The sequence below is a fragment of the Peromyscus eremicus genome, chromosome 1, assembly GCF_949786415.1.
Source record: "Peromyscus eremicus chromosome 1, PerEre_H2_v1, whole genome shotgun sequence".
Classification (NCBI taxonomy): Eukaryota; Metazoa; Chordata; class Mammalia; order Rodentia; family Cricetidae; genus Peromyscus; species Peromyscus eremicus.
The window spans coordinates 65216050-65240521 of NC_081416.1; the positions used below are offsets into that span (position 1 = coordinate 65216050).

At 45.7% G+C, this 24472-nt stretch overlaps 1 protein-coding gene and 1 pseudogene across 2 annotated transcripts in view; one reads left to right on the top strand and one right to left on the bottom strand.

Moving 5' to 3' along the window:
* C1H10orf143 (chromosome 1 C10orf143 homolog) overlaps positions 1–13870 on the top strand; it is a 28642-nt gene extending 14772 nt beyond the window's left edge. Inside the window, exons 1-4 of one of the 2 annotated variants that reach the window (XM_059250456.1) lie at positions 3011–3214; positions 6160–6321; positions 6431–6493; positions 13306–13870. In XM_059250456.1, coding sequence (XP_059106439.1) covers positions 3155–3214; positions 6160–6321; positions 6431–6493; positions 13306–13335 — 315 coding nt within the window. In that variant the 5' untranslated portion in view covers positions 3011–3154 and the 3' untranslated portion in view covers positions 13336–13870. Of the gene's footprint in view, positions 1–3010; positions 3215–6159; positions 6322–6430; positions 6494–13305 lie in introns of those variants that run through there. The other variant, XM_059250447.1, reaches the window with a different exon arrangement.
* Positions 13871–13976: 106 nt separating this feature from the next.
* Positions 13977–16787, bottom strand: LOC131905479 (nucleolin-like; annotated as a pseudogene).
* Positions 16788–24472: the final 7685 nt, after the last annotated feature.

Consider the following 24472-nt stretch of genomic DNA (forward strand, 5'->3'; position numbering starts at 1 on the left):
TTTTTAGTTTGGTGGTAAATCTTCATCTGACTTCACGGAAGCTGACAGGTCTCTCTGGAAGGGAACAGAGAGAATGAAGCACTCAGCCCTAGCAGTCCCAGCACAGTGCCCCAGCACAGTGCTCCAGCACAGTGCTCCAGCACAGTGCCCCAGCACAGTGCCCCCGCATAGTGCCCCCTCATAGTGCCCCAGCACAGTGCCCCAGCACAGTGCTCTAGCACAGTGCTCCAGTATAGTGCTCCAGCACAGTGCCCCAGCACAGTGCCCCCGCATAGTGCCCCAGCACAGTGCTCCAGCACAGTGCCCCAGCACAGTGCCCCCGCACAGTGCCCCAGCATAGTGCTCCAGTATAGTGCCCCAGCACAGTGCTCCAGCACAGTGTCCCAATATAGTGCCCCAGCACAGTGCCCCCGCACAGTGCCCCAGTATAGTGCTCCAGCATAGTGCTCCGGCACAGTGCCCCGGCAGTGGTCAGTGTCCTAGGGTCGGGGCAGACTTTGATAACTGGACTGTTGGCCACAGGAGCATGCTGTTCATTTAATCCACTCTGATGGCTGAGGGTCACCACACATCATGGTCTCATGCCCCAGAGGATACCCACCCACCATGGTATCGGGGTAGGCCTTTCCTTTTCTCCTGCACCAAGGATCAAGGACCCAGACCACCACCTCAGCACCTAAAGAATGTTGGCTCGTCACCGTGGGGATCACAGGTCTGCTGGCCTTCCTGTGACAGGTGCTTTGCCGCATACAAACTGTTGTGAACAGTTCCAGAAGTGTCTTGAATTTCACCGGTGAAATATAAGTTCTGGTTCGTGTTTATGCTTCTACTCCGTTTTCTAGTAAGTCAGATATTGCAAGAAGAAGAGAGAAATGCTGTTGCTGCTGGCTGACTATGTTACTAACAGGAGACATGAAAACATGTATGTAAATAGTGTGAGGAATAGTAACAGTCCCACATTGGCCCCAGGTATTGAGAGTTGGCAGCAACCCAGTGTTAACACAATGTATTAGTTAATTTTCTGTTGCTGTGATAAAATACCATGAGCAAGGAAACTTAAGGAAAAGAAGGTTTTTTAGCTTATCGTTCCAGAGGAAGAAGAGTCCATCATGGTGGGAGGCGTGGCAGCAAGTGGCAGGCATGGTGGCAGGAGCCGGAGCTATCTTGAATGGCAGTCAGAGGGTGATTAAGTCTTTAAACTCCCAAAGCCGCACCTCCTAAGCCTTCCCAGACAGCACCACCAGCTGGGGACCGTATTCAAATATCTGACCCTGTGGAGAACATTGTCATTCCAGCCACCACACATTGTATATCGTTCTCCATGTAAAACCTGAGCAGATCCCAAATAACCAGAGATTCGGGCCTCGATCGTGTCCTCCTAAAGCCTTCGTCTAACTGAATGCAGAAGGCTTGCAAAATCCTCGAGGAAGTAGACATGGTGATGGTGATCCATGGCGGAGTAAGAGCTGAAAACATTTTGATATGACAGAGTACAACATGGAGGTGGGAGTTGTCTCAGTTGGCAGCAGCACTTGCCTCGCAAACATGAGGACCTGGGTTCGGTTCCCAGGACTCTCATAACAAATCTGGGTGTGGTGGCATGTGCTTGCAATCCCAGTGTTGGGAATGCAGACATAGTCCCAGGGCTCACTCAGTCTAGACTAATGGATAAGAGACCCTATCTCAAAAAAATAAAGTGAGAGTGTTCCTGAGAAATAATACCCACAGTTGGCCTCTGGCCTCCACAGACATGTGCATACATCTTTACAGACACCCCACTTGGTGGCACACACATGCACACAATATTCTAGGAGACCGAGGCAGGAGGAATATTATTTGAGCCAGCCTAACTGGGCTACTCACTGAAACCGCCCCACTCAGCTGCCCACAGGTTCTAGCATCTATTGACAAATCTCATCTAGCTGTCTCTGTGGTATTTACTTATCGCTAATTTTGTTTCTGTCATACCGTTGACATTCACTACTTAGAATTTATCACAAAAGGAAGCCCCATCCCTCCTTGCATTTATTATCGGGTTATTTTCAGAATGGGCAGGTGCACGGTGTTTACCACTCTCTGAACTATAACCCAATGCTATCATTTACTTTACACCTGTGCCCTGTTGATGTGCCCGAGTCCTTTCATAAGGATTTCCTAAGTATTTTGGTTTGAAAAATGTTTTAGTTAGGCTCAGGCTGATGAGATGGCTCCGTGGGGGAAGACTCTTGCCACGAAGCTTGATTCCTGGAACCTGCATGGAAGAAGGAGAGAAACTGAGTTCTGCAGGTTGCACTCTGACTTCCACACGTGTACCATGGCCTGTGCACTCCCCAAAACAAAGAAATAAATGTAAATAAGTATAAAAAAAAACCACTTTTATGAAAAAAAAATTAGGCTCCTCTTTTGTTTTCCCTGCTCCATTCTGAACAGCATTTAGAAACCAAAATGACAGTGTTGGGCACAGTGAATATTGAGCTCATTGCTCTCGGATGCTGTAAATCATCTGAGGAGCATCCATGCACACTCATCTGTGCGTCTCCTTACCTCCGTGTCATACTGTCTACATGCATGCACACTCATCTGTGTGTCTCTTTATCTCTGCTGTCATACTATATACATGCATGCACACTCATCTATGTGTTTCTTTACCTTTAGGTCATACTGTATACATGCGTGCATACTCATCTTTATGTCTCGTTACCTCCGTGTCATACCCGTGAGAAGCGAGGAGTGGGCAGCAGTAGTCCAGTGCTGGAGATGTGTCTTTGGGTAGATGGCTAGACGTAGAATTGCTGGGTTCTCGTGACTTCACCATACTCTCTTATCTCCCTTCCAGCATCACAGGAGATGCTTGCCTTCTACAGGGCTGTGTCACGTTTGAAAAGCTGTGCCAGGCTAATGGGTGACAGATAATATCTTGATATTAGCTTCATTTGCATTTTCCTAAATACGAATGTATTAGTAACTGTTCTTATTGCTGTGTTTACAGGAAGCAGAGAGATGAATCCTGGTGCTCAGCCCACTTTTTCTTTTTTTCTTTTTCTTCATCGGTCCAGGACCCCAGCCTTTAGAATGGTGCCACCCACCTTCAGGGCCCAGCTTCCCCTCTCAGCTAATCCTCTCTGGGAATACCATCACAGACACCTCCAAAGACATGCCCACTAATGCCCTGGGCATTCTTTCATCTCACCAACTTGACAAAGAAATCACTGAAGTGAGTGTATTTAACTGAGCACTCTGTCACGACTGATGTGTATGGCTTCTCAGCAGCTTGCTTGTAAATCCTCTGTCTTTTGTTCATGGAGGTGGGGCCACTAAGGTTTTTCTCTTGGTTTTTTCTGAGACAGGCCTCATGTAATGTGGTTGACCTTGACTCCTGATCCTCCTGCCTCTACCTCCCAGTAACTGGGATTACAAGTATGTACCACTGCATTCATGTAACTTGTTCCTCTCCCTTTATGAGTTTCACATATGAGTCATGAGCCTTTGTAGCACATGCTCCAAATATTTTCTTAATAATAAGCCACATAAGGCTTTATTTAAAAAAGCAAACAACCTTCCCCCACCCCCTCCCCCCACACACACTCCAAAAAAGAATGTTAAATTCTGTGAGCCAGGTATGGTGGTGTATGCCTATAATCCCACCTCTCAGCACTCCCAGCTACCTGTGGATCAGGGGATCCCCTCAAACATGTGGTGCACAAATACCCACACAGGCAACTTAAATAAAAAAATCAAGTAAAGTACAAAGAAAAACCAAAGCATTTGCTTCCTATTTTAGTTTAGTTTAGTTAGTTTGTTTTTGATTTGTCATAAATGGTGTTTACATTTCAAATGATTTTTAGTATCCCTGGAGATAATTGTGTCATTGTTTTCCTCATGAGAACTAACCTGTGAATGATGTTCATGGATTTCCTGCTGTTGAGCCTGCCTTTCATTCTAGAAGTTCTTCCTGGTCATAGTGTGATTCCCTTAATGTGATGAGAGAGGTCATTTTACTTTTTGCCTTGGTATTTGGGATGGTTAGTATTGATTGTCAGTTTGACAGGATATGGAATCAGACAAACCTCCAGGCACACCTGTGAGGGATTATTTAGATTAGGGTAGCTTTTGAGAATGACTGTGGGAAATCTAGGACTCAGTCCCATGTATCACGGTGAAATATCTCCTCGTCGAGTAAACCCATTATGTTTCAAACACCCCCAACTCTCTGGTAGGACCATTGGCAGTAAGTGGTGGCTGCAGGAGTTGGGGAGAGGTGTCATTTTTGTCAGTGGGGCACCCACTGAAAAGTAGTCTGTACCAGTAAGTAACTTCCTACCCGTGCTCATGCAAACAGTCAGCCCTAAGTAAATCAAACTGAAATGTGCGCACACATACACACATACCCTCAAAGACCTGAAAACTGGAGGGAGACTTCAGGGAAAGAAGGATGGGTTCAGGGGAAGAAGTGCTGAGAGGGTGAGAGATGGGGCTGCAGACTCAAAGCTGGAGGGGCTGAGCTATCAAAGCCCTGTAACATCAGGCGTCAAACTACAGCATTTGGAGTTTGCCCTGCTGGGTTTCCATCTTGCTCTTGTTCAGGAGTTCCTCACTAGGTCCATATTCCTCCCTTTTGGAATGGTGATGTAGATTCTGTGCCATTGCATGCTGGATGTATGTAACTGGGTTTTTTAATTTTACAGGGTTACAGTTAAGAGCTTGTCTTTTGTCTCAGAAGCAACATTGGACTTTTAAACAGTGTTGAGACTGAAAGACTGTAGGGACTTTTGAAGTTGCACTAAATGCATTTTGCATTATAATATGACCACGAGCCTATGGGGGCCAAGAAGTGGAATGTGATAGTTTGAATGAGAAACGTTCCCCATAGGCTCATAAGTTTGAATACCTGGTCCCCAGCTGTAGAGCTCTTTGGGAAGGATTGGAGAGTGTGGCCTTGTTGGAGGAGGTGTGTCACAGGGGTCAGGCTTTGAGAATGTAAAGACTCACACGCCATTTCAAGGTTTATGCTTGTGGTAAACAATGTGGGTGTGGTGGTGCATCCCTTTAATCCTAGCACTTGGGAGGCAGAGGCAGGTGGATCTCTGTGAGCTTGAAACTAGACCCTATCTTGAAAAAATAATTAAATAAAAATGAGTACTCTCAGCTTCCTGCTCCCACCACCATCCCTGTGTCCTCCCTGGATTTGTAAGCCCAAATTAACCCTTCTGTGAGTTGCCTAGTTGTGGTATTTTATCACAGCAACAGAAAAATAACTAACACAGATGATAATGATTAAAACTCACTATATATTTGAAACTTTCAATGAATACATTTTAAGAGCCAACTAGGAATTATTAAATAAATGACACCATAGATAATAAACACAGTTGGGGAAACTCAGACTTGGCAAAGACAGTGATTTACAACTGAGTGTAGATGTTGGAGCCATGCAGTGGATCATACCAGCAAATGTTTTCTGATTTGGGAGGTGTCCAGAGCCAGAGGGACATGCTGGCCCTGGGCTGAGAGTGGATTGGTGTGTGTTTACAGAGGTCCTCCTGACTCTCTTGCCCAGAACAGGTTGGCTCTAGGAATGTAGCTTGAGGCATTAGGACATGATACTTTGTTCTGAAGTGTTGAAGGACTATCTTTATAATTAACCTTCTTTAGTTAATGTGGATGTAGAAACCAAATGTTAACTTTCTCCCGAATTACCTGGTAATGGGCTGTGTGTGCAGACTCTGAGATCAATAAAAGTAATTTGTTCTTCCATGCCAGTAAGAGAATTATTCACAAGTGAGCCATGCGTACTGTGTTAAGAAAGAATGCAACTCGATGCTAAGGAAGATGTGTTGAAGCATATAAGTAGTTCCTTGAACAAAATTTATAGGTTTGGTACATTTTCAATAAACCAGTCACAATAGTTTATTACAGGAATTTCAGCCAAAATTGTTTAAAATGACTATTTTAAATCTATCAAGCCGAGTAACTACAGACAGCGCTTGAACTAACAAGGTTAAGGTAAGTGATGGCTGTTAGTCCTGAAAGTCATCTCCACACGTTCTAGAAGGCTTTCCAGCCCACGGGGGTCTATGTTAGGAACCGAAGTTTTCTGAAAAGAAATTGAGAGTGTTGTGTGTTGTCTGAGGTCATCGGAAGTGAAATTTTGTGTTTCAGAAACGGGCATGCTGGAGGTCAGAAGCTGGTGGGCATGAGTACAGCAGCCACATGGTAAGCACCTGTGCCCTGCTGTCTTGGAGCACAGAGGACCAGGAGCCACGACCTCGAGGCCCGCCTGCACCACGACCGGAGTGCAGCCAGGAGAGGCCGAGCTCAGTGGTATGTGCTTCCCCTTGCCACCAAACCCACTGTGAGCCCACAGAATTCATTTAATAAAATCGTGGCTACCCCTGTGCTGACGCACGTATGTCTGTGGTTCATCTCATAGATTCTGCAGAACAGCGGAAGGAGTTCAGCCCAGCCTTGCCTGAGATGTATTGCAGGGGAATCTGTAAGTGTTGTCTGAGACATAAATGGTAGAGTTCTTCACCATCAGATCTGTAAAACAGTTAATAAAATCTGCAGTTACACACACATAAGAATGAGATACATAAATAAAGGTTGATTTAAGCTTGTTTTGGTTTTTTTTTTGGTTTTTTTTTTAGCAAAAAAATGTTGTTCCAGCTTCACATTTAGAACAATAAATTAAAAATAAAGTTAAAATTCTGACTAGGCAGCAGTATTTGTGCATGCGTACTTGTGTGAAGGTGCTGGTGACTAGAAGACAACCTGGAGGAGCAGGAGTTGATCCTCTGTTTGTCTGAAACACAGAACTTGAAGGTCGTCTTGGGGAAGAGACATGACCTTACTTAAATTACCTCAGCAGGCGTTAGCACTGGGTTCTCCTCACCTGCTTAAACTCTCCTAGTGTGTTTCCATAAACTTTCTGTAAATTTTAGATTTCTGCAGGAAACGTAGTGTTCACACCATCAGTTCAAAATAAAGGGAGGTCAAAGACCGCCAGTCAATTTTCAGCCTCCGCTGTAGGGCAGAATATCATAAAGTATATATTAGCATAATAATGCCTTTGTTATTAATTTTGAACTTACCCTAAGAACAAGTTAATATGCTTTTGATAACCTCTATAATTCTTGGGTTTTTTATTTTAAATTTGAAATCTCAATATTGTAATAAAATAGAACTGTATTTAAATTCCACATAGAAACCAGGAGAGTGAGCATGTGTCTGAGTCTGAGTGTTGGAGATTGCCCCCTAAAGATCTTCAGAGAAGTGAATTGCTGTTCCTGATGAGCAAAAGATTGAGTCCGTAACTTACCAGCAGCTTCAGCTGACACAGGACTGGCTGCAGGGTTCTACAGTGCCAAGCACCGACTCTGTCCTAGACAGCCCTGACGTCCTGGTAGCTGCTGTCCACATAAACCTGAGTAGCTGAGGTCATTAGATCAACACAAAAGCAAACTTCAGTGTCTTGCTTCCTCCAGGAAAGTGTGCGTTGCTACTTTCTGTTCTCTGCCTGCAGAGCATCACGTTGGATGTGTGGTGTATTTCTGAACAGTGGTCAAATTCAAGATGCAGTCATTTGAGTTTAGTATATTTAGGTTGATTTCTAAATATATGTATATATATATATATATATATATATATATATATATATATATATATATATATATATACATATATCTCCTAGGATGCCAAATATATCCTAGGATGCAGATAAGTCATACCTTGCTTGAGAATTGTGGCCCACTGCAGTTAAATAACATCTCTGGTTGTGACTGGCTGGCTCTCTTTCTTGCCCCAACCCCATATCTTTGGGACATAGCTTTCACCTCCTGTCTGTGGGAGGCACATTTGGAAATAGTGTGAGTTCTTAACACTCTGAGAGGTTGTGTTCTGGCATGAATGGCTTAAAGGGAGAAAGAAAGAATTAGCTCAAGGGCCTGATTGGATCATTTTGGCTAATATTCTGTTTGAACAACAGTACCTGTTTGCTTAGGGTTTTCCCTTTCTTCGTAATTCCCCAAGCTTGCCTCCTTTAGTTTCATAGGAAATGAATCTATGAGCAGAAAACCTACATTGATATGTAAATATCATTTTTTTTTGTTAATGCTCAATATTCTTTTCATCTAAATTTCAGAAACTGACTTTAAAAAATCAGTTTCCTTTTATTTGTAGTTATTCTCAATAAAATTTTACCCAGGCTTGGGCGGTTTAATATTTACACCTACTATTTCTAAAAGTCTTATGTAAATAAAGATTGAAATGTGAATTTGAAAAGTCACACCTCTTGATATTTGAACAGACTATGCTGCATATATCTTCTTTTTCTAATAATATGGCTAGTTTCTCTCCTAAGCTTTTAAAATAATAAGACACTTACTATTTTTATATTCTAAAACATCAAAAGGTTCAGTGTTAAATAAAAAGCAAATAGTATTTTTAGAGATGCGGGGTCCCAGGGAGCACTACTTAGCAGCAAATCACTGGTGGGCAGCGGCTGCAAACTTCAGAGGACTTTATTAAACTCGGGCTCATTCATAGCCGCTTGCCCGCATGCACAGGAGTGCTCCCCCGCCAGCTCACCACTCCCAGCCTGACTCCGACGGCTCCCCTGCCTCTCAGCGAGGCAGAGGCTATGTCAGTACAGTCCTCGTGGAGTCCCTAACAGCAGTCCCCTGTGTGCCTCTCAGCTTGTTTGGGGGCTTTCCCCCAAAGCTGCTGTGTGGCCTGAGCCCTTTCTATGTTCCTGACTATAGTTTGCTGATCCAACTGATACTTCCCACTCTGAATCCTAGACAGAGCTGCCTCTGTGGGACCTGAGCGCCTTGCTCTTCAACTGCCTTGTATTTGTTTATTTGCATAGGTATATATTTATATATGTGTTGTGTACTCTCATGAGTATGGACACACATGTGTTTGGACATGTGTGTGTGTGTGTGTGTGTGTGTGTGTGTGTGTGTGTGTGTGTGTGTGTGTAAGCTCAAACTTGAGTGTTTTCCTTGATCATTTTCCCCTTATTTATTGAGGCAAGGTCCCCCATGAGACTGGAGCTCACTAATTCTGGCTAGTCTAGCCTGCCAGCTTGCCCCAGGGAGCCCCTCTTTCTGCCTCCCAAGTACTAGGATTACCGGCGGGCTTCCATGCCTGCTGTCTTTTCCGTGGATTCTGGAGACTGGAGCTGAAGTCCTCGTGCAATCATGCTAGTGCTTTATCTGTCAAACCATCTCCCAGTCCGCTGTCATGTTTTAATCACTGAACTCTTCCTCGTGAATGCACGGACCTTGTCTCAGTACGTTCTCCGTCTCTGTATGTTCAGTCCTTCCATCTGAGCCGTTCTAGTTCATTCTTACACTAGTTTCTAGCTCAGTAATGGCTGACATGGGTTCTTTCTTTGGTTTGTCTGCTTGACATAGTCTCATTTTATAGCATAGGCTGGCCTTGACCTTATCTTGTAGCCTGGACTGGCCTAGATTGGTTGTAATCCTCATGCCTCAGCCGCTGAGTGCTAAGATTATAGACATGAACAATTGCTGACAATTTCCCCTGTTATCATTGTCACAGCTCAGCTTGTGTTACTTATCATTACTCCAGACCATCTCCTCTCAGCCCCATATCACCTGCTCTCAAGTATTGGAATGAGTGTGGGAGCAGTGTGGCTCTGTGACACATAGGTGTCCATTCCCCACAGCTGTCAAGCTGCTGCCTTCCCTGCTCTGCACTATTCTGTCTTACACACCCAGAGACAAGGGTGAGGACTGTTACCAGCAGATTCCCTTGCATTCCACCAATGACCGAATGCTGGACTGTCACTGAGCAGCTGACTTCTCTGTAGTCAGCTCGTCCATGGGAATGCTGCTGCTCCTTGTCAGTTGGGACCAAGTGAGGCATACTGAGGCTGCAGGAGCTACAGAATAAACAGAATAGGGTCTGGGAGGGGTTGAGGATTAGAATGTAGATCATGAAAGATATGGGTTATAAGGCAGATCCAGGAAGGGTGAGAGATTATAAGCAAGATCCATGAAATGTGGGGGGCAGAGGAAGTCCTCTCACCAGTCCTCAGAGAGTTATAATGAAGTCCTGCACAAATGTGTATTACTGACGTGGGCACAGGAATGTCAAGGATCTTAGAGCCTTAGACCCATGGAGAAAATGGTAAAGTCTCCCTGGGAGTGAGGCTCAGAGGAAAGATGGCAAAACCTTCCCTTTGGGTCCGTGTGTGGATATTGATAGTGTGTGCAGAAAATGCTCACCATTGCCTTCTCCCCCAGATATTTAGGGCCTGAAGACTGCTCCCCTACAGAGACAGCTCCTGCCAAGGTTAGCTAAACCTGCCTCCTTGATCCAGCTGTACACCACAAGCCCTTGTTTCTCTTTGTGTAATAATCCTACATCTTTGTCCAGCTGTATGCAGTCACCCCACCTCTCTGTTCAACTCTATGTAATAAACGTGCTGCACTTTTGGTGTGCTGCAGTTTCTCTACCACAGCCCAGATCACCCAACTCTAGCTTTCTGCCCATCCATCCACCACTCTCTACTCTCTCCGCCCCAGTCAGGTCCAAGTCCCTGAAGCTGTGCCTGGACACGGCACTGGCAATGAAGAGTAACTCTCCACCTTTCTCTATCATGATATATAGTATCCTCATGACCTCAATGAGCTTGACCTTCTAGACAGATAATCCAAGAAGGTGGGGGAGTTGTAATGGAGATCTATGACAGGTGAGGTTTTATAAGGGGGATTCATAAAGGGTAGGGAGGTCAGTGAAGGCGGTTTTAATGAAGATTCATGAAGTGGGGAGGCCCCACCACTCCAGGGACTTCCTAGACTCCCCTGGCCTGGTCCCATAGCACACAAGAGCCTCAGGAGAGAACAGTCCTGTGGAGAATGTGGGGGCATGCTGCATTCTCTCTGGAGAACTGCTGTCCCGGGCCATGGAAGACCTTGAGCACCACAGGAAGGACCTCGTTTCTAAAGGAGTACCTGTCCTGCTCATCATTTTTCCAGGACTGTGGGAACATGGCCTGTGTGTTCTATGATCTCATGTGTTCTCATAGGATGATCTATGATCCTGGATGTTTTTACAGGATATTCTTTTATGGTCTTGTATGTGTTTATATGATCTTAGATGTTCTTCTATGATCTTGTATGTTTTTATATGATGTTCTATGATTCCATATTTGTGTATTTTTTATATATTCATCTATGATCTTGTATATTCTTGTATGTGCTTATGTGATTTTGTGTGTTCTTATATGATGCTCTTTTATGATCATATATCATATTGTTCTATGATCTTGTATATTCTGTGCTGTTCTTATTTTTTATGATCTTGTATATTCAATGATGTTCTTTAGATGTTTTTCTATGATCTTGTATGTTTTTGTATGTGCTGAAATGATTATCTTCTATTGCTGTGGGATGTTCTGTATGGCAAATGTGTTGCACTGATTGGTTGGTAAATAAAACACTGATTGGCCAGTAGTCAGGCAGGAGGAAGTATAGGTGGGACAAGGAGGAGAATAAAGCTGGGAAGTGGAAGGCTGAGTCAGAGACACTGCCAGCCGCCACGATGACAAACAGCATGTGAAGATGCCGGTAAGCCACGAACCACGTGGCAAGGTATAGATTTATAGACATGGATTAATTTAAGCTGTAAGAACAGTTAGCAAGAAGCCTGGTACGGCCATACAGTTTGTAAGCAATATAAGTCTCTGTGTTTACTTGGTTGGGTCTGAGTGGCTGTGGGACTGGCAGGTGAGAGAGATTTGCCCTGACCGTGGACCAGGCAGGAAAACTCTAGCTACATTCTATGATGATGTATGCTATATTCAACGATCTTGTGTGTTTTTTGTATTTGTTTATTAATCTTCTATGATCTTGCATGTTCTTATGATGATCTTAGGTGTTCTTCTATGATCTTGTATGTTTTGTGTTTTTAAATGATGATCTTCTATTGTTTTTGTATGTTATATGTTTGTATATATTCTTTATATCATGTTCTCATATGTTTTCACATGTCCTCACCCATGCCTTTACACGTTCTTGAGTAACTCTCCACCTTTCTCTATCATGATATATAGTATCCTCATGACCTCAATGAGCTTGACCTTCTAGACAGATAATCCAATCTTGCCTGTGTGTCACGTGCACACCAGGTTCCTGTTGTTCCTGGTTCTAGAACATTCTGACCTCAACATTGTTTTCATTGCCTAGGATGCCTTCTAGGATGTGTAGATACATGTGCCTGTCCTGGCTTCCACAGTCCTTTGTTCTCATGGCCCAGGTGAGCCATGAGCCATTGGTATAACATGGGTACATGGCCATCTGCCAGTCTTCTCCAGGCAATGTCTGAGTCTTTCCCATTGGTGGGATGGTTGAAACCCTTGACTGGACTGTCATCCCCTCATTTACTGACCACCCAAATCTTCCTGGACCTTAGTCCCCTCAGGGAATCGTTAGTGTCTTGGTGTGGACTTTGTAGGCAGGGATGCCCACCCTTCTTTAGCCTGTGGCCAGAAAGCACACTGCTGTGTGCCAGTGCACATGGCCAAGTGTGACAGAGTCTCTTGGATGTTGACGGGACCCTTTGCTGCACAGCAGTGTGGCACCTGGCCACTGTCATCCTCAGCCATCTCATTCTCCCATCTACTTTCGTTGGGATATGAAGAGAGGCCTGCTCCAGGAGGGTTGGGTGAGGGCCTCTGGTGGGGACCATTATGTTTTGAATCCTGATTCGGTATTTTGACATGTGTATTTTAAATTTTCATTTTATTACTACCTGGATGATATTTCATTCTTCTCCAAATAACAAAGGATGTAACATTTGTTAAGAACATTCTGTGCACTGGGCAGCATTAGGAATACTTTAAGTACCTTAGTTATGGTGTCATGCATGTTAATACATCTGTAAGTTATGCCTTAGAAGTCATTATTTATAAGTGCAAGCCAGGCCTGGTGTCCCACTCCTGTAATCCCAGCACTTGAGAGGTGGTACACAGGAGCTAGCCTAGTGCGTATGTGTGTCTCTCTCCCTCTCCCCCTCTCCTATTAATATATTAACTATTATTGTCTTATTTTTGAGTCAGGGTCTAACTCTGAAGCCCAGGCTGGTGTAGAACTTACTCTGTAGCCTAGGCTGACAGTGCTTCTGTCATAGCTTTACAATGTGCTGGGATTACAGGCATGCGCCATCACACCCATCTTAACCCAGTTACTATAAATAGTGTTGGTGAATATGTAGCTGAAGCCTGTTAAGAAGCCGAGGGTAAATTAATACTCGTAATATGTTCTTTCACCATTGCAGGGCCATTTCAACCATACCGGGAGTCATTAGAAGATGTGATGGGAAGAAGGAAGATTCCAGTTGGGTTTGAATCCTCCTATGATGGCCAGTGCCAATCCCTTACAGCGCTCCTAGGTGTCCAACCTTTCAAATGACAGCCAGGTCTCCGTGCAGGGGTTGTTAGCCTCTCAGGTAATCCAACTTCCTCCAGAGGGCCAGGCACATCCCGAGCACATCCTGGCTCACTGCAGCCTCTTTTCTCATGTTCTGCTGGAGAAGAAATTATCTAGAAGTCAACAAATTCTGTATCAAACTGCCCAGAGGTTGTGGAGCCTTGTAGCTTATGTAATCATAAGGCACAGCTGGAGATCTCCCTGGCTTTGGACTTTGGGGGTTGTTTCTGGACATAACCGGGGTTGTTCACATACTCTTTTTAATTAAAAGACTTATTTTTATATTTAGAATGCTCTATAATCTTGAAGTGAATTTTACTAAATGTTAATGTCCAATCAAACCGTGTCATTCTCCAACTGTAATTATGAGGGACAGAACCCCATTGATATTAAAATGGAAATTGTGGACCGCTGTTGGGTTTCAGTGTGTTGTGTAATTCTGGAGACAGCTTTCGTGAGCTGTCCTGTTCACTGAGGTCCTAGAGAAATGACTGGGTGGGAGAGCTAATTTCACATTCTTTAACTGGAAGCTGGAGGTGGGCTCCAGCCCTTCTCCCATGTGTCCGTCATGTTCTTTACAGGGCTTGTGTTCCCTGCCAGGAACACATGGAAGAGCCCAGTGCATGCTAACCCTGGTGTGTGGTTATGGCGGAAACCAAGCTGCTGCAACCAGTGTGGTGCTGCTTGTGAGAGAGATGCTCCAACATGGCAGGACATGGCCTTCACCAACCCTGGGAAGATGCTAGCACTGCTTATAGATGGGCTTAGAGATGATAGCCCACGCCCGAACAGCCAAGACTGGGAGAGACAGCTTGTGGTGTGTGACCTGGAAATGTCAGGGTGTTGTTGTTGTTTGTTTTGTTTTTGAGCTGTAGTTTTGTTTTCCTCAAAAATGACATTAAGTTTTGTGAATAAATGCAAACCTCCAAGTTCCCACTTTCCTTTCCCCTGTAAACTCTGCCCAGACTCACGGAAAGGGTGATTTTGTGCTAGGCATTCAGGTGCTTGCAGAGGCACACAGTTCTGTGAACCCAACAGTCCCTCTGGCATCATCCACTCCATGAGAAACATCCCTACTCCATGTTAGAATTCAGCAGACTCTGACTCTGTCTTTTGCCTGCTGAAAATGTCATGAATGGCCTTAAAGAACCACCTTAAACTTTTAAAAATTACATTTAGTGTATTTTTATTGTGTGTGTGTGTGTGGGGTATGTGTAGTGTGATGTGATGTGTGTGTGTGTGTGTGTGTGTGTGTGTGTGTAGGAAAAACATGATTTTTATACATGGGATGAAACAATATACATTCAAAATGTACAGATAAGGGTTAGCGCTATTGCTTATCTTTAAAAACACTTGGGAGGCAGAGCCAGGCAGATCTCTGTGAGTTCGAGGCCAGTCTGGTCTACAGAGCGAGATCCAGGACAGGTACCAAAACAAGATAGAGAAACCTTGTCTCAAAAAACCAAAAAAAAAAAAAAAAAAAATAGTTTATGACTGGGCCAGGGATGGTGGTGCACAATTTTAATTCCAGCACTTGGGAAGCAGAGGCAGGTGGATCTTTGTGAGTTTGAGGCCAGCCTGGACTACATATAGAGCAAGTAGGACACCTAGGATAGCTAGAGCTACACAGAAAAACCATCTCAAAAAAACAAAAAGTTTGTTTATATGAATATGAATATTCATTCAAAACCAACAGGGTGTTTCTCTTGAGATGTTACCTATATAGATTCCAAGTTAGATAACATGACTGTGTACTTACTGTCCTGAAATGTCCTCAGAAAGCTCTGTCATTCAACAGGAGACAGAGTAAATACCCCAGAGTCCTTTCTTTCAAAGGAAGAAGGAAAGGTGGGAATGGAAGAAAGTTCTCAAACTTTGTTCTCTCTTCTCCTGCTCTGGCACCTTGGAAACCTCCTCTACCTCCAAAACCTCCCTGGCCTCTGCCACCAAATCTGCCTCTTCCTCCTCTGCCCTCACCAAAGCCACCTTCACCTTATAGGCTTGGCCCAGTCCAAGGTAACTTTGTTTCCATCACTTTTCACCATCTTCTATGGCCTCCGTGGCAACTTGGGCGTCTTCCTCACTATTGAAGTCTATAAAGCCAAATCCTTTGGAAGACCCAGGCTCCTGATCAGTGACTATTCTTGCACGAATAGAGCCCTTAAATGATTCTTTTAGGATCTCTTCAGTGGTTTCTTCTGACAGACCTTTGACAGAGTTTTGGATGGCTGACTTCTCGTATTAGGTGATCTCCGGGGGCCTCGTAATTCCAGCCAGATTGTTCTGCCCACAATTTCCATATTCTTACAAGAGTTTAAAGCTTTAGCATCTTCAAATGAAGCAGATTCTATAAATGCATGCCCTTTAGATAAGCCATTTGGATTCTGGGGCACTTTGATAAAAGTTGCTTTCTCAAATACTTCAGGAAGAGGTTCTTCTGTTGCACTGAAGGGAAGTTAAAACCAACGTTTTTGCTTCCTTTTCTTTCTGGCCCTCTCTTGCCTTTGTCCTTTCTCCAGTGTAGCAGGGTGAAAAGATCACCCATCAGGCCCTGTCCCCTGCTTTCTTCAGAGTTTTTCTCTGCATCAGCTTCTGCGTTAAACTCATGAGCGATCGATCCCTTGATGATCATGATGATCCTTGATGACCAATGATCTGATCTCCGTGGCATCTTCAAACACTTCGTCCTCAGTGATGTTGAAAGACGGGTTTTTGGCTAAAAGTGTTCTTGCAGTTTGAGCTTTCTTAGTGTCTCTCTCTTTTTGTTTTTCTAGTTTATTTTATTGCCAAATTTTTTTTTTTAAAACCAGTGAGTTCTAAGGCCTTTTCTCGGTCTTCAGCAGACTTAAAATCCACATAACCAAATTTCCTATTTGTACCAGTTCTGACATCTATAACAGCAAGATCAATTTTAGCAAAAAGTCCACTGGTGGCAGCTTTTCATTCAGCAGCAGATTTGCTGGGATTAAAGTTCCAGCGAACAGGTTGAAAGGTACGGTTCCGAGACTTCCGCTTTCTGTTTCTTGCCTCCAGGAACTTCTGTTTGGTCATTTCCTTCTTTTGTTTTCCAGGTGCTGTCTTAACAGGCTCTTCATCTTCTTCTTCCTCCTCCTCCTCTTCATCATCATCTTCCTCTTCCTCCTGGTCACACTCATGGCTTTTGCTTGTGTGGCAACTTTGATCGTTTTTGTTTGTGAAACCACTACCGTCTTTGCTGGAGTTGTGGTAGCCATCTTGCCTTTTCTTCTGAGGGAAGACAACCTCTTCTCCACTTCTGTCATCATCATCATCATCTCCACTGTCATTCACCTCCTGTGGGGGAGGAGCCATTTTCTTGGAGTTACTGTGACTTTTTTTTTAACCAGCCTTTGTGAGTTTCATTTTGATGGCAGGTTATGACTACGACATGTGTGGCCAGAGAGCAGTGCAGAAGAGCCTAGGCAAACTCAGGCTACTCCTATGGCAAGCTCAGCTGAGGACCGAGAAGACCCTGGAGCACATCTGTGGTGATATATTGTGGACCCTAATAACATTTGCCCGAAGATCAGAGAACAGAACAAGCCACTAGATTAAAATAGAGGCCAGGCAGTGGTGGCATTCACCTTTAATCTAGCACTCATGGAGTCAGAGATCCATCTAGATCTCTGTGAGTTCAAAGCCACCCTAGACTACATGAGATTGACTCAGTCTAGGAGAGAAAACAGAGCCAGGCAATTGGTGGCACATACCTTTAATCCTAGTACTGGGAAGCACACATGCCTTTAATCCCAGGAAGTAATGGCTAGACAGAGAAAGGTATATAAGGTGTGAGGAGACAGAAACAAAAGGCTTTTCGGCAGAAGCATCCCTTTCAGTTAGAGGCTTTTCCAGCTGAAGCTCTTTTGGCTGAGAAGTCCCTTTCAGGTGAGGACTCAGAGAATTTCAGTCAGAGGATTTGTGGAGTTGATGAGGTGAAAGGTGTCTGTGGCTTGTTCCTTTGTCTCTCTATCTTTCAGCATTTACCCCAATACCTGGTTCCAGATTTTTTATTCTAAGACCTTTAGAAACATACATACAACATACATACAACTGAATGCCAGCTGTCGCTAGCATCTGGGGGAAAAGAGGCCAAAGTCATCTTAAAAGTCAACAGAAAGTTATATTTACAACAGGCCTCCCTTGGCCAACCCTATCCTGGGTAGCCCTGGGTGTGTCCTGCTGCCTGTGGACAGATGTGGGTGAGCAGAGAGGTGGGCAAATCCTTCTTCAGCTCTGGAAATCCCTGGGGGTGGGGCATGCAGCCTGCTGGAGGTGGCCAGGTCAGCTGTCCTCACCACCAGCTTGCTGTCCCTGCCAGGCCACTTGTCTGCACGGCAGGTACTAAGTACAACCCATTAGCCCACAGGCAGAACCAACCTGCACAGATTGCATTAAACTGGGTTTCCAGGCACCCCAAGAGGAGCGTGAAATGGGATTTTCCCTTCCCAGTGCTTCCTCATTGTTTCCCTGTCAAGAAGAGGAAAAAGACATTTCCTTCCACCTAAGGAAACGCTGGGCATTTATGTGTGGGACATTAGCTAAGTTCTTTTTTGTCCCTTCAATCTGTCACTGTTGGGTTTTGTATTAGGGTAAAAGTATCAAAGTATACAAACCTTTAAAAAGTAAATTGATGGCAGTTTCAAAACCAACAGTCTGAAAAACACTCACTCCAGAAAGTTCAGGCATGTTACATCCTTAACAGAGAAGGGCGTGTTAACACGTTCAAGCTGCTTCACCTTCGAAAACACGGTTATTTCCACTTTTATGTGTGTATGTGTGTGCCTGCTTGGGACTGGGGATCAAGCTCGGGTTTCATTCCTCAGGAGGATACTGATCCTGCTGTATTAGCTAGACTGGCTGGCCAGAGAGCCCCTGGGATCTGCCCGTCTTCACTCCTTGCACACTTAGATTACAGACATGCGGTGCCATACCCAGCTTTTACGTGGAGGCTGGAGATAGGAACCCGGGTCCTCATGCTTGCTCAACAAGCCCTTGGCACACTGAGCCATCTCCCCAACTCTAACATGATCATTTTCAAAAACTCAAGTTAATAATGCTGTTAATTTCTTGAATTTCCCAATAATCTTGACAAATCCTTTCATAAGTAATTTGAATTACCAGAAAGAATGTAATCTTAAGGATTAGGAATGACTTTTCTAATCCCCCAAAGTTAATGATGACCAATGGTGACCCATGGCATTTAAAGACATTTGGGGAAATAGCTATTTAATCCTTTTAAGCTGTGTGTACGTATGTGGCATGGCATGTGTTTGTGTATGTGTGTATGTGTGCATATATGGCATGGTATGTATTTGTGTGTGTGTGTGTGTGCATACATGGCATGGTATGTGTGTGTGTGTGTGTATGTGTGCATTCATGGCATGGTATGTATTTGTATGTGTACATACATGGTATGGCATGTGTTTGTGCATGTGTGCATACATGGCATGGCATGTATTTTTGTGTGTGTCTGTGTGTGTGTACGCACATGGCATGTATTTGTGTGTGTATGTGTGTGTGTGTGTGTGTGTGTGTGTGTGTGTGTGTACTTGGCATGGCATGTATGTGGAGGTCAGAGGACAGTTTTGTGGCCCTTTTCTCTCCTTTCACTTTCCATGGCCTCCAAAGATTGAATTTAGGCCCTTAGGCTTGCTCAACAAGAACTTTGACCTCTCCACCATCTTGCTGGCCCTGTTTAAGTCTGTGAACCTAAGTTTAGTCAGTCTATTGTGTTTCGGTATTAAGCTCTGTGGATTTTTCACATATTCTGGGCAGTAATGCTGCCTCGTGTCTGTTCGCAATATCTCTGCCTCTGGGTGTCCTCTGCACTCCCCGTTTCCGTTACTGGTGGGAGCGGTTCACTTGTCTGATTTGCTCTTGTTGCCTGTGCTTTGGGGCTTGATGTCTCTGGTGTCAGTGCCAAAGCAATGTCCTGAGTCCCGCCCTCTTCTGCTTTCATTTTTGTGTAGAGAGAAGTTCGGGTCCCTCGTTTATGTCTGCAGTCCATCTCAGTTTTCTCTCTCTGTCTCCATCTTTCTTTTCAAAGCTGTGGTAAAGGTCCAGTTTCCTCTTTACATGTGCACATCCAGTTTTCTTGATTTCACTTCTTGACAAGGCCGGCCTTTCTATGTTTGTAGTTTGTCCTCTTTGTTGAAGTTCTTCCTGCCATTTCAACAATGTGTGGGGAAACCCGCACAACATTATGCTAAATACAGGAAGTCGCTCATAGGTGAGTGCTGCATGCTCTCAGGCATATGTAGAATCTAAAAAGATTTAGTTCCGAGAGGCAGGGTGTAGAATGATAGCTGTCAGGGGCTGGGGCGGGGGCTAAGGTACTTAGCTCCCATTATGGAAGACGAGGACGTTCTAATGTTGTGGTGTGCAGCCTTGTGCCTCTACATAACAAATCACATCACACAGGGAGCGGCCCGGGAAGAGGGTAGATATCCAGGCAAGTGTTCTCACCATGGAGTAAGTAGTGTGCCTGGCAAGCACAAGGACCTTGCTTCCATCTTGAGTATGGAAAAGCAAGGGAGGGAAGGAGCGCTTGAGTTCAATAACGGATCCTCAGATGCAGGAGGCCTGGCCTTCCCAGGGGCACCCTGGCCTGCAGCACACCAAGCTGGCCTCACCCTAGATGGCAGGATTCTCCTGGTACTACCCTGGCTGGTAGGCGTGAGTAAGCAAGTTACATTGGTTTCAGCAGGCCTTGTGTGCTGGGCTACATCAGCCATCTCCACCTGCTGTATATACTGTTGCTGTTCCCCCCAGGGTCAGAGAGGGGCTTCCACACAACCCTTGCTGCTACAAAGTACCTGCCTCTCCAGGCCTCTTCACTGGATTATTCAACTGGGGTTGGGACCAGATGTGTGACACCCACTATTTAAGCGCAGGCATACGACACCTGGCATTGTAAAGTGAGGCCATAGGCACAGGCTGGGGTTTGATCCACCCTAGCCTTGACCTCAGTGATACCTCTGGGATATCCATCACTTGGAATCGGAAGTCTCAGAGGCCAGCTGTGGCCTTGCACATTCCTTATGAGGTAGGTTAGAGTGATGTCTTCAGAGCTGTTTTTTCCCCTCAGGAGCTTTAAAACCAAACTGGGACCATGGGGCCAGTGAATGGCCCTTGGAGACTGAAAATGACCAAGATCTCTGTGAAGTTTCTGCTTCCATGGATCCTCACGAGTCTAGATTTTGTCTGATTTAAGGGTTTGCACTGCTGACTGGCAGCTCTGGCCAGAGCAATTGAGAGAGGCTGTGTGTTGCCAACAGGAGACCAAGTCATGGACCATGATAATAACAGGGAGGTCAGGGTGCCCAAGGATGCTGGATCTGGGGGAAAGGTCACCTGCTTCCATGCCATTTGCCTACCCCGCCTGTGGGGGGAGTCAGGATATGCTGAGGAACCCTGAAAGTAGAGACAATTAGAACAAGACCCAGACTGACAGACTGAACACCCCGTTTGTCTCTGGGCCGCTTTGACGGAGCCACTCTGCTAGCTCTGGCCTGCAGGAAGGAAGGAAGCACACCTGTTCTCTGGGAAGTACCACGTGATTTTCCTGGTACTGAGTTGGGGTGCTTACAACAGATGGGGGGACATATCGTCTCTGGCTTGCACATGTTAGCAGAAAGTGTGTGAAAGCTTGTCTCAGGGCTGGGCAGAACTTATCTTCCTCAGCCCCATGCCAGGGTCCAGTGCCTTCCCATCAAGCACTCAGCCTTCCCCCATAGACCCTCCAGTGCCCCACTCAGATGCCAAGATGAGAGTGAGGGCATGGACCACTTTTCTCTTCCTTCCTGTCTTTCTTTCTTTCTTTCTTTTTTTTTTTGAGACAGGGTTTCTCTGTGTAGCCTGGCTGTCCTGGAACTCGCTCTGTAGACCAGGCTGGCCTGAAACTCACAGAGACCAACCTCTGCCTCCCAAGTGCTGGAATTAAAGGCGTGTGCCACCACCTCATTCTTAGCAGCACCATGAACTAAAGGGCACATGCTAACACTTGTCCCCTGAAGTCAGTGCTTTCTTTCCACAGTCTTTCCCCCATGGACTATCTTCCTCCTCACTATGGTGCCATATGGGGTCGTGCCAGTCTCAACTCCACTTCACGATGATAGCAGGAAGCCCCGAAAAGCTGCAGAATGCACACCTTGCCCCTCTAAAATCCACGTGTATAGTAAGAGTGGCAGCTCCTAGGATACACATGAGCATTAGAAGGAAACTAGGGGAACCTCAAAGCCATGGTGTGACAGCCAGGTGACATGGTGGATAGAAGACATTAGTTCTGTGCAGGCTCCTGAATAAAATGTGCATGCCTTTCCTTGCGATGATTAGAACATACAGTATCACAAAGTGACTGTATGCAGGTGTGCACATGTAGGCATAAGTTTCTCCGGTCCTGCCCAATCCCATGGTCGCGCCCGACCCCACGGTCTCGCAGCCACTTATAAAATAATCACTCAGAGGCTTAATATTAATTGCAAATTATATGGCCTATGGCTCAGGCTTCTTACTAGCTAGCTCTTATAACTTAACTCATAACTATTAATCTATGTATCACCACGTGTTCCGTGGCTTTACCTGCGTCCCATTACATGTTGCTCCTTCGACAGCGGTTTGGCCTCTCCCCTTACTCTCCTTTCTCCCCTCACTATCTCTCTTGGATTTTCCTGCCTGGCTCCACCCTGCCCTGCCGTAGGCCAATACAGCTTTATTTATTAGCCAATGGGAGTAACACATATTCACAGCCTACAGAAAGACATCCCACAGCACCTGAGAGGAAGACTTACACATTCCCCTGGCTGGTAGGGTAAGGCATCCCGCCTGGGTCACATAGCAGGCATTTCCCAGGTAGGCTGCTCTGCACAGCTGCATTGATCTGTGTGAAACAGGTGAGAGACTGCAGCAGATGCAGCCTGGGGTGTAAGGGTGTCACTCTTCAGAAACTGTAAGCCCAGCTGCAGTGGGGGGTGGCTGGCGGAGGCGTCATCACCCTCATGACTCACAGGGAGATGGCAGCTTTACATATTTAAGAGGAGCATGGCCGGTTTCTTATCTGAAGTATACTTCCCTGGAGAGACCACCACCATTTGATCTATTTTTGATTAAAATGTAAAAATTAAAAATTAAATCAAATGGTGGTATAACTCCTTGGGGAGAACACACTTCAGTTATGAAGTATTCCCCACAGCAACCTTGGGACTCTTACGGCAGCGTCGTCTCATCTGTAGGTGGTCTTTTTATGCCACACGTAATTAAAATGAATTGCAATGAGATCCACCGATGACTGCCTTCCGGGTGACGACCCGCGGCTGGTGCTTCCCAAGCAGGTCCCCAGGGGTGGAGCCTCAGAGGTGAGCTTCGTGGTAGTGGCAGGGAATCCAAGGGTGCCAGGCCTGAGAGAGGAAGGAATGTCTTCAGCACAGCCCAGTACCTTTACTTGTGACCGGTTCCGCCACAGAGATGGTGTGGTCAGACCTAGGACATAAGCTGTCAGCATCTAGTCTGTAGCTGCTCTGTGTCTAAACACTTGGCTGCCTCAGTACAGGGAAAGGGTGAGTGAGAGGATTGGGGGGAGTGCAGCTCCACCCCCGTGCAGCATTTGCATTGGACTCACGCCTAGACTAGGCCTAGATGTGGTTTCTGAGCCACACATCCAGTTGTGTGACTGGTTGTGCTGTGGCCAGCTGACACCCTCTTGGCTGCGTTTGTGTTTTGAAATCTGCCTTGAATGAGCTGCCAGAGAAGCAAACAAACACTTCTGGGACACAGAATACCTCACTCTATGCTGGTACGTAGCTGTGTGTGTGTGTGTGTGTGTGTGTGTGTGTGTGTGTGTGTGTGTGATATGCCTGTGCATGGATGTGCGTGTGCCACAGCAAGTGTGTTGAGGTCAGAGGACCTGTGTGTTGCTTCTCTCCTTCCACATACAAAGGATCCGGGGATTGAACTAGATCATGAGGATTCCGCAACCAGCACTTTGACCCACTGAACCCTCTTCCTAGCGACTGCTAAGGCATTTCTCTTGGTAGCATTGGCTTTAACCTTTGCACGTGGAAACTCTCCCTGGAAGCCAAGACACACCTCTAGAAGAGCCTGTGATTTTAGAGGCTGCCAGTGGTTGGAGGAAGGGCCAGATCTGCCGCGGTTGTCTGCTTTAGGACCCTGCGGTCTATCTGGAAGCAACGATGTGTCAATCCATTCTCAGCCAAGTTGGATTTTAGGAGCCAAAGAATTCACTTCCCTGTATTTGTGACTCTGCAGCTGGGTACAATTTGAAGCCCTGAGCAAGGCCTTGCCCAGACTTAGCAGGAGCCCAGCGTGCAGCTGAGCCTGGGGAAACCCCTCCCTTCCCCTAGGCTGAGCTCCATCTTCAGGACCGGGCAGGTAGAAGTGAATGGGAGGACAGAGGAGGGAGGGAGGCAGTGGTGATCACTCATCGTCCGATGGAGGTGTCATGGTGGGCTTCAGCCTTCTTTCCTTGTTGCAAATCACTGCAGCATTTCTCCAGTCTCTGGCAGTCTTGTTGCCCTCCCATAGTGGGTGGCCTGGTTCTGAGCCCCGTGACAGCTCAGTCACTCCACCTGGGACAGCCCACCTGCTCTCCCAGCCTCCTCTCTACCAAGCGTCCTTCTGCTGTAGCCCCTGTGGTCACTTCTCAGTCACGTCCTCTTTCCAGGTGCCATGCAGCCCAGACGTCAGCTCTCTCCCAGACTGGAGTTCACCTCTCTGTTTCTTGTTCTCCCCCGGCCCCAGATTACCCATCTCTCCTGTCTCTACATCGCTCCTCCCTGCTTTTCCCTCTCCCTGCCTCTCTGAGTGCCACAGAATGCCAAGACCCGTGGATTGTCAAGGTCACATAGAAATTAGAAAGTCACCCAGCTCTACCCTAGGTTGAACAGACACCCTTATTCTGCAAAGAAGAGTTATGAACACCTCAAGGACATACATGTGGAGACATGGAAACTTCTGGAAGACCAAGCCATGTTAGGAAGAAG